At 40.0% G+C, this 17,430-nt stretch overlaps 1 protein-coding gene across 2 annotated transcripts in view; it reads left to right on the plus strand.

Moving 5' to 3' along the window:
- The first annotated feature begins 707 nt into the window (after positions 1–707).
- LOC100480700 (solute carrier family 22 member 9) overlaps positions 708–17,430 on the plus strand; it is a 29,451-nt gene continuing 12,728 nt past the window's right edge. The window contains exons 1-5 of one of the 2 annotated variants that reach the window (XM_034646063.1): positions 708–1,532; positions 2,329–2,432; positions 13,142–13,296; positions 13,772–13,940; positions 14,692–14,815. In XM_034646063.1, coding sequence (XP_034501954.1) covers positions 1,131–1,532; positions 2,329–2,432; positions 13,142–13,296; positions 13,772–13,940; positions 14,692–14,815 — 954 coding nt within the window. In that variant the 5' untranslated portion in view covers positions 708–1,130. The remainder of the gene's footprint in view (positions 1,533–2,328; positions 2,433–13,141; positions 13,297–13,771; positions 13,941–14,691; positions 14,816–17,430) is intronic. The other variant, XM_002925351.4, reaches the window with a different exon arrangement.

Here is a 17,430-nt window from a genome sequence, read left to right on the forward strand (position 1 = left end):
TTCTGCTTGACGTCTTTCCCTCTCTTGATAGCTCATTTTTTTTTTCCTTTTCTTCTCTTTTAGGGTGATAGCCACTTGTCTGGATGGACCACAGTTTATTTACCCCTTCATCCACTGGAGGACGTCTTGGTTGAGTCCGGATTTTGGCAGTGAGGAAGAAAGCTGCTATGCACATCCGTGTGCAGGGTTTTGGGCGGACATAAGTTTCCACCTTATCTGGGTAAATACCAAGAAGCATGACTGTTGCGGTATTTTCTCCTCAATTCCTCCAGAGTCCAATAGCCACGTGTAGGTTTCATAATGTCTGTTGGAAGGTCATTATTTCTGTTCCTCTGTCATCCACCGCAGGATAAGACCCTTAGAGACCTGGTCTTATCCACTGCTGGATTCCTAGCACAGAAAAGGTCCTCACAAATGTTATCTGAAGGAATCAATAAGTCTGTGAAAGTCAACTTCTTTGGGAGCTTGCCACTGGCTTAGCCTCTGTCCTCTGTCACGCCCCACTCTGCCCACATTTCGAGTTAACTTATTTTTAGTGTGAATTTGTGGTCTGATTTGAGGTGAAGCAGAATGCCACTTTCCACAAGGGAAGGATTGCACCATACGTCACGTGCTTTAGTTTACTCAGGGTAACTTTCATGAACTCTTTCCATCAAAATTCAGCACTACACAAGCCAAGAACTGAACCTTCAGTACTTTTCACAGGAAAATCAAAAAATGGTTCCCTTTTGAGTCTCACAAGCAACACGGTCTGCAAAGAACTGGGAGGTTTATTTTATGTTATTTACAGATGTGGGGATCAAAGTCCAGTGCCATTTCAGGGCACTGCTGACGAAAAGAATTTTCACAAAGTACACCTTTAAACAGTGCTGCTGGTCAACTGCTGGAAACATCTCAGCAAAATACTTCTCTGGGACTTTAAAGAAAACGGCTACCCACCTGATCCACAAACAATTTGGAGAATCAGCTTCCGTGGTCCTGGTGGAGGTGAAGCGGGGTCCATTGAGGAAAAAGTGGGGTCAGGATCAACACACGCTTGGTGTGACGTAGTGAATGGAGACCCTTCTCCCTTTGAATTGTTCTAAATAAAGTCATTTCACCTTTCACTGGGGATCACCTGTCCAGCCTCGATGGCCTTTCAGGACCTCCTGGAACAAGTTGGAGGCCTGGGAAGATTCCAGATCCTTCAGATGGTTTTCCTTTGTCTCTCCAACCTCTTAGTGTACCCTCATATTTCACTGGAGAACTTCACGGCAGCCGTCCCTGGTCACCGCTGCTGGGTCCACATCCTCGACAATGACACTGTCTCTGCTAATGGCACTGGGATCCTCCGCCAAGATGCCCTCCTGAGAATCTCCATCCCACTGGACTCACACCTGAGGCCAGAGAAATGCCGTCGTTTCATCCATCCCCAGTGGCAGCTCCTTCACCTGAATGGGACCTTCCCCAACACAAGTGAGCTGGACACGGAGCTCTGTGTGGACGGCTGGGTATACGACCAAAGCTCCTTTCCTTCCACCATCGTGACTAAGGTAACAGGTCCTGTTTACCTCTTGTGAGTCCACAGTCTGGGTGTTTAGAGGCAAACAAATCATGAATATGCTTCAAGGCTTTAATCACTATATAGGTGGTCATTTTTCATTATTTCAGAAAGTGTTCTCTATGTCTTTATTAAATGCCATTAATCTATGTATTTAATGAGTCGAAGAACTAAAAGATGTGGCCTTGCAATTATATGGCTTTTATTCTTAGGAAGACCAAAGTTTAAGCAAGTAATTTATGTAATGTGTTAAAAATGTTACGCTTGTGAATTAGAAACATCAGGATACTGATCAAAACCTCCTAGCACAGACTGTGCCCCTGAGCAGCCGTAGGACATCTGCGGTAAGACTCTGCCATCAGGAAATGTTTAAAGCTTCTCAGATGATTGCATTCTGTGGCCAAGGTTGAGAATCACTTCATACGAAATAAAACAAGGCATTAATGTAGCCAACAGGTTTAGATGAGTCTTCCTGGAGGAAGTTGTATTTAAGCTGATAGCTGAATGATAAAGGTCAGCTAATGCAAAAAAAAAAAAGAAAGAAGAAAGAAAGAAAGAAAGAAAGAAAGAAAGAAAGAAAGAAAGAAAAAAAGAAAAGAAAGAAAAGAAAAGAAAAGAAAAGAAAAGAAAAAGAAAAGAAAAGAAAAGAAAGGAAAGGAAGCTGGAGAGGAAGAAGGGGGCCTGACATAAAGAAACTTGAAAGTCATTCAAGTTCTTTCAATCAGATTTCCACTGAGGGGTTATAAGCCGCTATGCAGTGTTCCTTTGGTGGTTTCCTTCTCTTCCAGTGGGACCTGATATGTGAATCTCAGTCACTGAAATCAATGACCAAATTCTTATTCATGGCTGGAATGCTGGTGGGAGGCATCATATTTGGCCATTTATCAGACAGGTGAGTATCTCTGGATCACTGGGGTGTTTTGCTGAACTAACAGATCATTCTTCCATAAAGACACACTTATTGTCAATTACACTGTCTTGGGGCTTCCTTGGTCCCCAGGGATCTAGAAACGCAAGGATATCATTGTCAGTGTAGCGAGCGCTGTTTTGTCAGCTGTGAGTGCCATCCGTGTACAGGACACAGAAACAGCATCTCCATCAGACATGCGGACATTTTAGGAGAGGGTTTAGAGAGGAGGTGACACAGCATGCCGTTTAGGAAGATGGGGAAAAGTCACCTATGGGAACAGAGAGTAGGTTTCACGACATAAGATTCAGTGTATTTGAAGACGGAGATACGTAAAATGGTGTTTCAGACTTTGGCCAGGGGGCTGTGTTCCGTCCCTCCTGGCCTCTGTGAGCTGAATGCTTATGGATTTCCAGAGCCTGGTCACCATGTCCCTGTTTCCCAAGTGTGATGGGCAGACATTCCTACTAAACTGTTGTGTCCATAGCAATGTGTCGTGATGGTGTATAGAAAACATGTTTCCAGTGACCTTGATTTTTGTTTTCATCAAAACAGTGCTTTGAAGGTAAGTTTTCAACCATGTAATTAATCTAATGACGACTGCTGTCACCATTTGTGGTGTTAGAAATTGGAGTATTTTGTGCCCGACAATACCACTTCCGAATTAGAAAGCCAATTGCTAACACCAGGCATGTCTCCTCTGGGGGTTATGGAGAATTAAGGTTCCCTTACCACCTACCAGCACAATGCCATCTGTTATGTCAGCTCAAAACTGAACTCTGAAGGTATGACAGTAAATGTAGCTTATAAAATTGTTCCGAGTCAGAGTGTCCATTTCTAACAGTTCCATAACACAGAACCACCCACTTACAGAAATAAAAATAAAGCCATATCATATCTCCGTGGCTGATTCATTTTTTGAAAAGGGTGCCAAGATCTTTCAGTTGGTAAAATATAGCCCTTTCCACAAATGACAATGTGATAACTGGGTATCCACATGCAAAATAATAAAGTTGGATCCTTACCTAAAGCCATAATAAATATTAACAAAAAATGGGTTAATGACTTAAATACAAGAGCTAAAACCATAAAACTCTGAAAAGAAAATGGAGGGGGGGGTGAATCTATATGACTTTGCGTTTGGCAATGAATTCTTTGATATGTTACCAAAAGCACAAGTGATGAAAAAATTGATAGATAGATTAGTCTTCATCAAAAATTAAAAACTTTGTACCTCAAAGCACATTATCAAGAAAGAGAAATGATAACTTATGTAATGGGAGAAAATATTTGTAAATTATATATAAGCCAAAAAATAGGAAAATAGACCAATGGAATGGGTTTAATATTCAGTATATATGAAGAACTCCCACTCTCAACAACAAAAAGACAAAAACCCAATTTTTAAATGAACAAAGGACTTAAATATACATTTCTTTTAAAAAGATGGACAAATGGTGCCTGAGCACATGAAAAAAATGTTCAACATGATATTGAAAACAATGTAAGCCAAAGCCACAGTCAAATACACTTCATACCTACTAGAATGGCCATAATACAATAAAACAAGATGGGGGGGGCACCTGGGAGGCTCAGTTGGTTAAGCGTCTGCCTTCAGCTTAGTTTATGATCCCAGGGTCCTGGGATTGAGCCCCATGTCGGGCTCTCTGCTCGGTGGGGAATCTGCTTCTCGCTCTCCCTCTGTGCTCTCTTTTCTCTCTCTCTCTCTCTCTCAAATAAATAAATAAGTAAAATATTAAAACAACAATAAACAAACAAGTAAACAAAAAACAGCAACACAAAAACAAGACAGAAAATAACATGCATCCACAAGGATGTAGAGAAATTGGAAGTCTACTGACAGGAAGGTAAGATGGTGCAATCACCGTGAAAAATAATTTGGAAATTCTTTAAAAAGTTAAATGTAGAGTAACCATATGACCTAGCAATTCCATTGCTAGGTATAAAGCCAAAAGAATTGAAAAAGGCACTCAAACAGATATTTATCCAACAATGTTATTGCAGCACTGTTGACAACAGCTGGAAAGTAGAAACAACCCAGGTATCCATCAATGGATGGAGGGATAAAATGGGATCTGTACATCCAATGGAATGCTTTTCAGCCATAAAAAGAAATAGAGATTTGGCCCATACTATAATATGGATGAGCCATGAAAATGTTAGGCAAAGTAAAATAAGACAGGTAAAAGAGGACAGATATTGTATTCACTTGTATGAAATATCTAGTTGACCTAATTTGTTGGTATATAGTTGCTCACAATATGTTCTTAACATTGTTTGTATTTCTTTGGTGTTGGTCATGATCTCTCCTCTTTCATTCATGATTTTGTTAATTTGGGTCCTTTCTCTTTTCTTTTTGATAAGTCTGGCTAGAGGTTTATTGATCTTATTAATTCAGAGAACCAGCTTCTAGTTTCATTGGTCTGTTCTAGCGGTCTTATGGTTTCTGTTTCATTGATGTCTGCTCAATCTTTATTATTTCTCTTCTCCTGCTGGGTTTAGGCTTTATTTGCTGTTCTTTCTCCAGCTCCTTTAGGAGTAGGGTTAGGTTGCGTATTTGAGACCTTTCTTATTTCTTGAGAAAGGCTTGTAGTGTTAGATACTTCCATCTTAGGACCACTTTTGCTGTATCCCAAACATTTTGAACAGTTGTGTTTTTCATTTTAATTTGTTTCCATGAATTTAAAAAAAAAATTCTTCTTTAATTTCCTGGTTGACCCATTCATTCTTTAGTAAGATGCTCTTTAACCTCCAAGTGTTTGTGTTCTTTCCAAATTTCCTCTTGTGATTGAGTTCAAGTTTCAAAGCATTGTGGTCTGAAAATATGCAGGGAATAATCCCAATCTTTTGGTACCAGTTGAGACCTGATTTGTGACTCAGTATGTGATCTAGTCTGGGGGATCTTTCATGTGCACTTGAGAAGAATGTGTATTCTGTTGCTTTGGGATGGAATGTTCTGTATATATCTGTGAAGTCCATCTGGTCTGGTGTGTCATTCAAACCCCTTGTTTCCTTATTCATCTTCTGCTTAGATGATCTGTCCATTGCTGTGAGTGGAGTAGTAAAGCCCCCTACTATTTTTGTATTATTATCAATGTATTTCTTTAATTTGGTTATTAATTGGTTTATATAATTGGCTGCTCCCAATTTAGGAGCATAAATATTTATAATTGTTAAAGCTTGTTGGATAGACCCTTTAGTATGAGATAGAGTCCCAATTCATCCCTTACTACAGTCTTTGGTTTAAAATCTAATTTGTCTGATATGAGGATTTCTACCTCAGCTTTCTTTTGATGTCCATTGGCATGATAAATGGATTTCCACCCCCTCACTTTCAATCTGGAGGTGTATTTAGGTCTAAAATGAGTCTCTTGTAGACAGCATATGGCTAGGTCTTGCTCTTTTATCCAATCTGATATCCTGTGTCTTTTGATTGGAGCATTTAGCACATTTACATTCAGAGTAACTATTGAAAGATAAGAATTTAGTGCCATTGTATTACCTGTAAAGTCTCTGTTTCTGTAGATTGTTTCTGTTTCTGGTCTATGTTACTTTGGGACTCTCTTCGTCTACAGGATCCCCTTTAATATTTATTGTGTGTCTGTGTAGTTTCTTTTTTCTTTTTTCTATTTTTCTATTTTTATTGATTTTATTGATTTGGCAGGCGTTCTCTCTACCTCTTGGACTTGAATGCCTGTTTCCTTCCCCAGATTAAGGAAGTCCTTAGCTATGATTTGCTCAAAGATACCTTCACCTCCTCTCTTCTTCCTCTGGGACCCCAATAATTCTAATATTCTTTCGCTTTATGGTATTGCTGGTTTCTCAAAGCCTCCCCTCATGGTCCATTAGTTGTTTTTCTGTATTTTCCTCAGCTTTGTTCCTTTTCATTATCTTGTCTTCTATGTCACTGACTCTCTCTTCTGCCTCATTTACCCTAGCTGTTAGAGCATCCAATTTAGACTGCATCTCAGTTAAATCACTTTAAATTTTGGCCTGATTAGATTTTACTTCTGCACTAAGAGATTCTCTAATGTCTTTTATGCTTTTTTCATATCCAGATAGTAACTTTATAACTGTTATCCTGAATTCCAGCTCTGACATTTTACTTATATCTATATCAATTACATCTGTGGCAGAGAGTATTACCTCTGGTTCTTTCTTTTGTTGCGAATTCCTCCTAGTCATTTTGCCCAGAGAAGAATGGATCAATGAGAGAACAAAATCAAAAATATCAACCACAACCCTAGCAAAATATACACTAGACAAACCCGAAGAGATCAGAAACAAACAAATAAACAAAGGGAAAAAAGAGAGAATATAATCTCCCAGGTGGACAAAACAGGGTTATCTGGTCCTGGGTGTATTTTGGTCTGTTTGTTAGAAGACCTAAACCCCAAAATTGTAAAGAAAGCAAAATTTATATATAGATATAGATATAGATATATATATATATAATACATATAAAATATATACATATATACAAAAATAAAATTGAATACAGTGAAAGGAAGCCAAAAATGAAAAATATATCTATAAGATGTAAATGTAAAAATGAAAGTCAAAAAGGACTTAAAACAAAGAGTTGATAAAATAAGAAAGTAGTTGAAAAGGCAGCTTTCTTCATAATTGCCAAACCTTGGAAGCAACCAACATTTCCTTCAATAGGTGAATGCATAAGTAAACCATGATACATCCAGACAATGGAATATTGTTCAGTGCTAAAAATAAATGAACAATATAGCTATGAAAAGGCATGGGGGAATCTTGGATGCATACCAAGCAAAAGCCAATCGGAAAAGGCTACACACTGCGTGATTCCAACTATATGACATTCTGGAAAAGGAAAAACTGTGCAGACCGTAAAAAGATGAGTGGTGGGCAGGGAGAGAGAAATTAATAGGCACATCACAGAGATTTTAGGGCAGTGAAACTACTCTGCAGGATACTGTAATGGTGGGTACATGTTATTATACATTTGTCAAAAACCATAGAATGTACAACACCAAGAATGTACCCCAATGTAAACTATGGCCTTTGGGGGATAATGATGCATCACTGTAGGCTCCATTGTATCAAATGTCTCACTTGGTGCAGGATATTGATAGGTAGGGATGCTATGTGTACACGGGAGCAGGATATACGGGAAATCTCTGTACTTTCTGCTCAATGCTGCAGCCAACTTAAAACTGCTCTAATAATAGTCTATTTGAAAAAAAGAAATACAAAAAGTAGTTTAAAAAAAGAAAGAAAAATAAGAAAACGTGGGTTACAAATTCTAAAATGCTAATTACCTGGCTCTTTACAGGAACTATGTCCTGCCTCCTGGTATAACAGCACTCTGAGGCTCTTTTTTCACTTTCTTCAATCATTATTTCTTTCTGTTCTTTACCTTCTATGACCTCTATTGATCTTCAAGTAGTCTCTCTCGTGTCCACATGATTGTTAACTCCATCCAGTAAATTTTTGTATTAGAAACTGCTTTTTCAGCTCTTGAATTTCAGTAACTTTAGCTTACCTGTGTTGCTGTCTCTCTGAGAAGGCCCATTTCTAAGCTTTGAATTTCATATGTTAAAATCATAGTTGATTTCTCTCTTTGAGGGTAGTTATAGTACCACTTTAAAATCCTTGCTGCTTAGTCCCAAACTTTGTCTACTTTTGGCCGAGATCCAAAAGATTTCCATTCTCTAGGAAATGGAGTTCCATTTTCTTGGTCCTTCACATAGCGGGATATTACGAATTATATCTTGAATATTATAAATATGAAGTTGTGAAGATTCCATTTTCCATTATTACTCATCAGTCATACTGATTCCTCTATTTTAGCAGATATTTTTCAAGCCTCGGGCTGAACTAAAATCTATTTTTTTAAAAGATTTTATTTATTTATTTATTTATTTATTTATTTATTTATTTAAGAGAAGTGGGGGGAGAGGGAGAGGGAGAAGCAGGCTCCCTGCTGAACAAGGAGCCTGATGCGGGACTTGATGCGAGGACCCTGAGATCATGACCTGAACCGAAGGCAGACACTTAACCGACTGAGCCACCCAGGCGCCCCTGGAATCTATTTCTTATGCAGAAGCTCCAAGCTCAGTTCAGATCTTTGTCTATATTGACCTGTTTTCTGCACATGCATGCTCCAGGGGCTATTTAGGGGATGTGTGGTAGATACGGTTTAAGGATCCTCTCTTTGTCACTTTCCCTTGCTGGGACCCTCACTCTCTTTGATGTTCCCAGTTTACCACCATCTGTAACCTGGTTCCCCAGGTCACAAGGTATATGCCACTCACTTCACTTACCGTGTGGATTGCACCTCACTTCAGGATAATAGCTGTGGAAATAGGATCTTCCTTGTATTGGTCTCCATCTGCCCTCTTTGGAGAGAGAGAAAACACTCCCCACCACAATCTATCTTCACTCTCAACTGAGCTCAGCTAGTTGCTTTTTGCGTTCTGTACACATGTCTTTGCTGATGGAGTGAAAGGCAAGCAGTAGGGTTTAAGACCTTACTCCTGGAACCTGAGATGTACCCACCCGAGCCTTTTAAGATGATTATTATGATAGGATCTTTTAAACCTCATTCTTGATGCTTCATTGATGATTAAGTGGGAGAGCCAGAGTGGTGGTAGGGAAAGCATCTAAGAGGCTATCAAAAGAATCCTTAGGAAAGATGATGGGAGTTTAAATTAGGAAGGTGTCTTAGAAGGGGTAACAAGTAGCTTCTTCGGAACATAATTTGTAGCTAGATGCAACAGAGTTTCCTGATGGTTTCTGATTTTTAAGAAAGAGGCTTTGGTGTGGCAAGTAGAGGATCAAGGATCGTATCTGTATCTTCATCCAGAGCAAATGGATACACACTGATACCATTTAGGGAAATGAAGGAAAATAGGAAATGAAGCACATACAGAGGAGAAAGTCAAGACTTCTGTTTTCGGTGTAATAAACTGGAAGTGCCTGTTAGTCAGGCAGCAGGAGATTTCAAGTAGAGGAAAACAACCTTGAGTATGGACCTGCTTGAAAGCAATCTGTCCCAAATATAACCCCCTAGCCAAGATTATGCTCAGCTAATGAATATCCAAGCTGCCTTCTTCCCATGACCCTCCCATTAAAGGGTAATATATGGCCAAGCAAGGAGGTTCTAAATATTTATTTATTTATTTATTTATTTATTTATTTATTTATTTGGGGGGGAGGGGCAGGCGGAGAGGGAAATAGAGAATCTCAAGCAGACTCCCCGATGAGCACAGAGACTGCCACGGGGCTTGATCTCAAGAACCTGAAATCATGAGCTGAGCCAATATCAAGAGTCGAACACTTAACCAACTGAGCCAGCCAGGCACCCCTAGAAACTATTTGTATTTTTTATACATGCATGCTAAAAAAAAAAAAATTAGAAGTGATGTGTCACGTGATTTGTAGCTGCCATTCAGATGGTTCAACAGAAAAGAGTTCGTGTGTGGTGTGTGTGTGTGTGTGTGGTGTGTGTGTGTGTATTCACAAAGGCAAAGAAATAAAGCAAATATAGCAAAATGCTATCTAGTGTTGCATCTGCTTGAGATTTACAGCAGTGTCCATTATAGTTTTCATTTAAACTTTCATATTCGACAACTTTCAAAATAGAGCTAAGAACAAGTCCACTCAAGTGGGAGCCACATACATCAGAAATATGTGTTTTAAATAAAACTGGTAAAAGTCCATATGTAATTTTGTAACCTCTTTTTATACATATGTTTACAGTTCTACATGATGTTTTCTTTTCCAATTAAAAAAAATTTTTTTTTAGACAGAGTCTCAGGAGGAGGGGCAGAGGAAGAGGGAGAAAAAGAATCTTAAGCAGACTCCACACCCAGCGGAGAGCCTGACTTGGGGCTCAATGTCACGACTCTGAGATCATGACCTGAGCCAAAATCAAGAGTGGGACACTTAACTGCCTAAGCCATCCAGGCACCCCTCAAGTAAAATATTTTTTATTTTTATTCTCAAAATAAATTTGAGAAACCTATACCAAAAAAGAAAACATATGAAGCTTCTCCAGTTATCTTCACCAAACACAATTATTCAAACATTCTCGTGTTGGCCGAGGTAGCTAGTTACAGTAAGAACCCCAGACACAAAATTGGGATTTTAATTAAATCATGATTCTCACTGTCCTCACAGTGTGGTGTGGGTCATGTGGCCCCCATCCTCTGAGCAGTGGCTCAGAGAACCAGAATCTTCCATTGTGTGACTTTTTCATCTGCACTTTTTTTGTTTCCAGCCATGTTGTCAGAGAGAATGAGCAGGACCCAAGTGGACCTTGTATGGACAGGCCTGGAAGTGGCCTTGGTCACTTCTGTCCTCAATCCATGGTCAGAATGCGGATGTATGACTCTGACTTAAATATAAGGCTGGGAAGAGTCATCTTCCTCTGCATCTGGACAAAGAAAAAAAAAAGCAATGGTGAACATACAGCCAAATTGCACAATTAATGATTGATGGAACAATAGTCTTAATATTTTGCACAGCACAAATTTCTCTTCCTTTGACTATAAACCACAGATGGTTGAACTATACTCATTTCATGAGACAGCGTCCTCATTAGTTTGGCCACGAATTCCTTTCATGTATGTTTGTATCTGTTTCATTTTTTCCTTATGCCCCAATCCCAGTTCCTTCTTCCCAATAGGGGTCATTATAACGCATTAGCTATATTTCTTTAAATTCATATGTGTTTTTTCAAAATAAATGACATTGGCTTACCTATATTTTAATTCACATATGTATGTACATGTGTTATTATCTCATTCTTTTTCTTTGGTACACCCAATGCTATGTTTTTTGAGGTGCATATACATTCCTATGTGTACTTCTTGTTCATTCTTCTAATGCTACATGGTGTCCACAGTGAAGATCCATGACAAAGCTCTTCATCCATTTTTTGGTGATGGACAACCAGATTGCTACCAAATGCCTGTGGCTCTAAATATCACTATGTTTTAAACATTTTTATTTTGTTTATTTATTTGAGGGAGAGAGAGAAAGCACCAGCAGGGGTGAGGGAAAAGCAGACTCCCTGCTGAGCAGGGAGCCCGATGGCAGGGCTCGATCCCAGGACCCCAAGATCATGATCTGGAGCTGAAGGCAGACGCTTAACTGACTGATCCACCCAGGCGCCCCCAAGATATCAGCGCATGATACATCTTTAATACAGCTGCCTTTCATTTTGATGGACCAGACTTTCCAATAATTGTTATTACATCATTTCATTAATCATAGCATTTCTTTACCTAGATTTTATTCCATTTTGAGTGGAAATACAAATGTATCTAATATAAATACTCAGAATATAAAAGATTTAACACTGCATTATAATGGAAATATTCTGCAAGCATAGCAAGGATTGCAGGGTTTTTGTCCCATCCCACTGTTTGTCTACTACTGGTCAAACAGAATTGGCACAGGTGTCTCATCCTCGTCGTCCAGAGAAAGGTCCTCTATTCCAGAAAACTGTGAAACACAGGATTCTCCTTCCTCTTCAAAAATACCTTCTCGCTGGGGCACCTGGGTGGCTCAGCCAGTTAAGCATCTGCCTTTGGCTCAGGTCATGATCCCGGGGTCCTAGACTTGAGCCCCATGTCTGCTTCTCCTTTCTCCTCCACCTGCCACTTCCCCTGCTTGCTCTCTCTCTCTCTCAAATAAATAAATAAAATCTTTTAAAAAATAAAATAAAAATACCCTCTCCTTCTCTGTTTCTTTATGCTCATCTTACCTAATCCTCTCCTCTGAGAACTCACTCAAAGTTCTCCAAGTTGTGGTTCCATTCTTATTTTAGGGAAATGTGTTGTTCAAGGCCTATAAAGCCAGACATCTCAGAGAGGGGCTCTAATGTAACCCAACAGCAACTTTGCTGTAGTGTTCCTTGGATGTCCCTTTCATATCGCTTATCCAGGACCCGCATGGGCCCAGAGTCCCAAGTGCAGAGTTAGAGCTTATCTTAGTCAGCTCAGGCTACCACAATGAAACACCGGAGACCAGATGGCTTAAACAACTGAAGTTTCTTTTCTCAAGTTCTGGAAGCTGGGAGGTCCACGATCTAGGTGCAGAGAGATTTGGTGTCTGGTGAGAGCTGTCCTGGCTTCAAGGCAGCTGTTTTTTTGCGATAGCCTCACATGGCAGAAAGAGGAGAGCAATTTTGCTTCGTAAAAGGGCGCTAACCCCATCATAAGGACCCCACCCTGATGACCTCATCAAAACCAAATTAGCTTCCTTGAAGCCCATCTCCAAAGACCATTTCACTGGGTATTAGATCTTCAATATATGAATTGGGGTGGGGGCAGGGGATGCAGCTCAGCCCATAGCAGCTCCCTCGTGTTCTAGACACTGCACAGACTCTGCTGTGTTAAGTGCCTGTGATGTGTTCAACTTTCCAGAATTGCAACCCATCTCATATGGCTTCCGTTGGTCTCAAAGATCTGGTAACAGGCTGGGGCAGAAGTATTGTCATACTTGTATCTATTTACAAACAGGGAGGGTTGCTTCGGGGAAGATCTCCTGTTGACTAGCTGTCGATTCTTTCAAATGTCAAGGTCAAAGTTCCCTCATTGAAACACGTGCTAACTTTCACAGAGTGCCTTCTTTTTGTTAATTTTCCTATCAGGTTGCTCTTACCCCCCATCTAACCTGTTCCCGTTCCTCAGGTTTGGGAGGAAGTTCATTCTCAGTTGGTGTTTCCTCCAGCTGGCCGTTGCTGACACCTGCACAGTCCTTGCTCCCACCTTCGTCATTTACTGTGTGCTACGTTTCTTGGCTGGCTGCTCCGCCATGAACATCATTACGAACACTATTATGCTGCGTAAGCAAGCGTTTTGCATCTTTGACATTTTCCAAGCCGTGACTTTGACTTTGAGATTCCAACTTTTTAAAAAATTTTTTACAATAATTTTTTATTATATTATGTTAGTCACTGTACAGTACATCCCTAGTTTTTGATGTAAAGTTCCATGATTCGTTACTTGCATATAACACCCAGTGCACCACGCAATACGTGCCCTCCTTACTACCCATCACCAGCCTATCCCATTCCCCCACCCCCCTCCCCTCTGAAGCCCTCAGTTTGTTTCCCAGAGTCCATAGTCTCTCATGGATCATTCCCCCTTCTGTTTACCCCCCCTTCTTCTTCCTTTTCTTCTTCTATCAATCTTCCTACTTCTTATGTTCCATAAATGAGTGAAACCTTATGATAATTGTCTTTTTCTGCTTGACTTATTTCGCTTAGCATTATGAGATTCCAACTTTGACGCCAAAATCCTGTTTGTGTTTTCCTTCAGTTGTGGAATGGACCGTGCCCCGATTCCAAGCCTTGGGAATAACAGTGGCAGTCTGTACTGCTTGCGTAGGACAGATGATCCTGGGAGGACTGGCTTTTGCCATTCGAGACTGGCGCACCCTTCAGCTGGTGGTTTCTGTACCATTATTTGTCTCTTTTCTTTTCTCAAGGTATAAGCTTTCTTTTGTCCTTTATCTTAGCGGATCCTGGGATGCAAGGTCCATGGAGTCAGGTCCTAAGAACTCTGTTTGGTTCTTAGTGAAGAACTTGAACACATGCTCTCCTAATAAGTGTCCTATGTACAATTCGAGAAGCTGAACAGGTAGGGTTGCCAGATAATATCAAGGACACTCAGTTAAGTTTGAATTTCAGGTAAACAACATTTTTTGGTGTATATTATTCCAAATATTGCATGGTGCATAGTTACAGTAAAAATTATTCATAGTTTATAGGAAATTTCTATTTATCTGAGAGTTCTGTATTTTTATTTACTAGCCTTAGAGAACACAGGGTGTCTCATGCAAGTAAAATTTCAAAGAAACAACAAATACTTTTTCAGTGGGAGAAGGTCCAAAATATCGCACGGGACATAGTTACACTCAAGAATTACTCCTATTCACTGCTTATTTAAATTCAGATTTAACTGGGCACATTATTTTTATTTGCCAAACCTGGAAATATTCTCCAGGATAAGACTGAAGGGGCAATGTGACTCCTGCTTTATATTGCCAGTAGTGGAAATGTACTGCATGGGGAGAGGTCATCCTCCCGGTTTTCTAGTTAGGGTACAAGAGATCATAAGTTTGTATTTTCTGGTATATCAGAACAAGAGGTAGGTATTAGATGGGAGGGGAAAGGCATTTCGGGAAAAGAATATGGACTCATGAGAGATTTGGCTGCACCTCTGTCTTCTTTGATCAGGTGGCTGGTGGAGTCTGCTCGATGGCTGGTTATCACCAACAAATTTGAGGAGGGCTTAAAGGTCCTGAGAAAAGCTGCACACAGGAATGGAAGGAAGAATGCTGGAGAAGCCCTCACCGTGGAGGTGAACAGGAATGGGAGTGGGTTATGGGATGTAGGGAACCTGTGACCTGACATAGGCATTAGTTGGTGTCCATAAGGTGAATAAAGGGTGGGGACACGAGTCTGGCTATGGGTCTTCTTACTTCATTGTTCTGGTTGTCAACAGCTGTCCACGTTGTCTGAGCTAATATAAAGAGAGGATATCCTGTTGCTGGGAACTGAACACAGATATTTTTACTCAACAGGAGCAGATAGCTCTTAGGGTTTACGATTGTAGAGATTGTGTATGGATTCCGGGAAACAAACTGAGGGTTTCAGAGGGGAGGGGGTGGAGGAGGGGCTAGCCCAGTGATGGGTATTAAGGAGGGCACGTATTGCATGGAGCACTGGGTGTTATACGCAAACAATGAATCATGGAACACTACATCAAAAAAAAAATTGTGTATGTGTTAGAGGAAGTAATCCAAAAGAAGCCATTTCTTTCCATTCATATTCTGATGGCCTTTTTCAAGGATAGTAAGACCAGTAGAAGGGCGGCTTAGTGACCCTGCAGAATAGAGCATGTTAACTTGGTCATACAGTCTTCCGTTAATGGTATTTACCGCGTGACTCCCGGGGCCCCTTCTGTTCTCTCCGGGAAATACTGTATTGGCCACAAGAGTCCAAATCTCTGCTTTGTGGAGTTTACATTCTACTTATTACAAGTTCCAAGAGCATGACTGAGTGGAAATGCCTCTCCCCACCCCCACCCCCACCCCCCGGGGTCTGGAAGGCAGATACTGCCATGGATCATTAAGTAAACCATTCATCATGTCATGAACTTATACATTATTTATCAAAAAATTATAATGTGTCAGTCATGGTGCTTGACCGTGCATGGCAGTATGGGTCAGAATTCCACATTTCAAGGAACTTTAGTATTAATAAGAGAAAAATCAAGACATCTTAAAATTAACACATGAGCTCTATCTTCTTAAATTTTTTAAAAAGATTATTTATTTATTTATTAGACAGAGATAGAGACAGCCAGCGAGAGAGGGAACACAAGCAGGGGGAGTGGGAGAGGAAGAAGCAGGCTCCTAGCGGAGGAGCCTGATGTGGGGCTCGATCCCATAACGCCGGGATCACGCCCTGAGCCGAAGGCAGACACTTAACCGCTGTGCCACCCAGGCGCCCCTACCTTCTTAAATTTTTAACTGTATGATACAGTATCATTAACTCTAAGTACAATGATCTCTAAAACTTTTTCATCTTGCATGACTAAAACTCTATACCCATTGAACAGCAATCTCCCATATTCCTTCTCCCTGGTCCCTGGTAACCACCATTCGATTTATTGTTTTATTATTTTATATACTCTATATAAATGGAATCATGCAATACTTGTCCTTCTGTGACTGCCTTATTTCATATAACAAAATGTCCTCAAGATTCATCTGTTGTAACATCTAGCAGGATTTCCTCTGTTTATGGATGAACCATATCCTGTTGTATGTATATGCCGCTTTTTCTTTACACATTCATCCACTGATGGACATTTAGTTTGTGTCCATGGTTTGGCTATTGTGAATCGTGCTGCAGTGAACACGCGGGTGCAAATATCTCAAGATCCTGTTTATAATTCTTGGGGGTTTAACTTTTCTGTTTGCAATGATAGGGAGATGGAAAGGATTCTCATAGAGACAAGGAAAAATCATCTCCCCTTGTTTAATTGAAAAAGGAGAGGATTAGGGTCTAGACAGTCAAGGAGGAGCAATAAAACATCGCTGGAAACATGTTCAATGGCACATCTGAAGGATTTTTCTTGAAACAACTTTATGCAAGTGATGAATCACGAAATGCTACCGTTGATACTAATAATACAGTATATGTTAACTAACTTGAATTTAAATAAAATCTAAAAATTTTTTTATTGAAGTATGATTAACATACAAAGAACTGTACATATTTAATACAGATAATTTGATGAATCTGATAAGTACCCATCCAAACATCAGCACCACAACCGACGCTGTAAAACATATCCGTCATCTCCTAAAACCTCCTCCTGCCCTCTTTATTCATTATTTTTGTGATAACACTCAATTGAAAACCCACTAATGGCAAATTTTCAATATATAGTACAGTATTCTAACTATAGACAGCGTGCTATACAGTAGATCCCTAGGACTGATTGACCTCATATAACTGAAACTTCATACTCTTTGACAAATATGTCTCCATTTCCCCCACCCCCCAGCATCTGGCAGATACCATTCTGTTCTCTGCTTGTTTCAGGTGTTACATCTTAGTCTTTAACCCTTTGTGAGTTGATTTTTGTGTACAGCATAAGTTTCCGGTTTCATTCGTTTTACATGTCAATATCTAGTTTTCCAAAACACCACTCATGGAAGACACTATCCTGTCCCCACTGTGACTTCTTGGCACCACTGTCCAAGATCAAGTGACTGTGTGTGCTGCGCTTATTGCTATTCTGTTCCATTGGGCTATGTCTGTTTTTATACCAGTACCATACTGTAGCTTTGTAATATATTTTGCCATCAAAACATGTGATGCCTCCAGCTTTGTTTCTGTTCAAAAATTCTTTGATTGTAAGGGTCTTCTGTGTTTCCATAAGAACTTTAGGATTGCTTTTTC

Source organism: Ailuropoda melanoleuca, chromosome 16 (assembly GCF_002007445.2).
Source record: "Ailuropoda melanoleuca isolate Jingjing chromosome 16, ASM200744v2, whole genome shotgun sequence".
Classification (NCBI taxonomy): domain Eukaryota; kingdom Metazoa; phylum Chordata; class Mammalia; order Carnivora; family Ursidae; genus Ailuropoda; species Ailuropoda melanoleuca.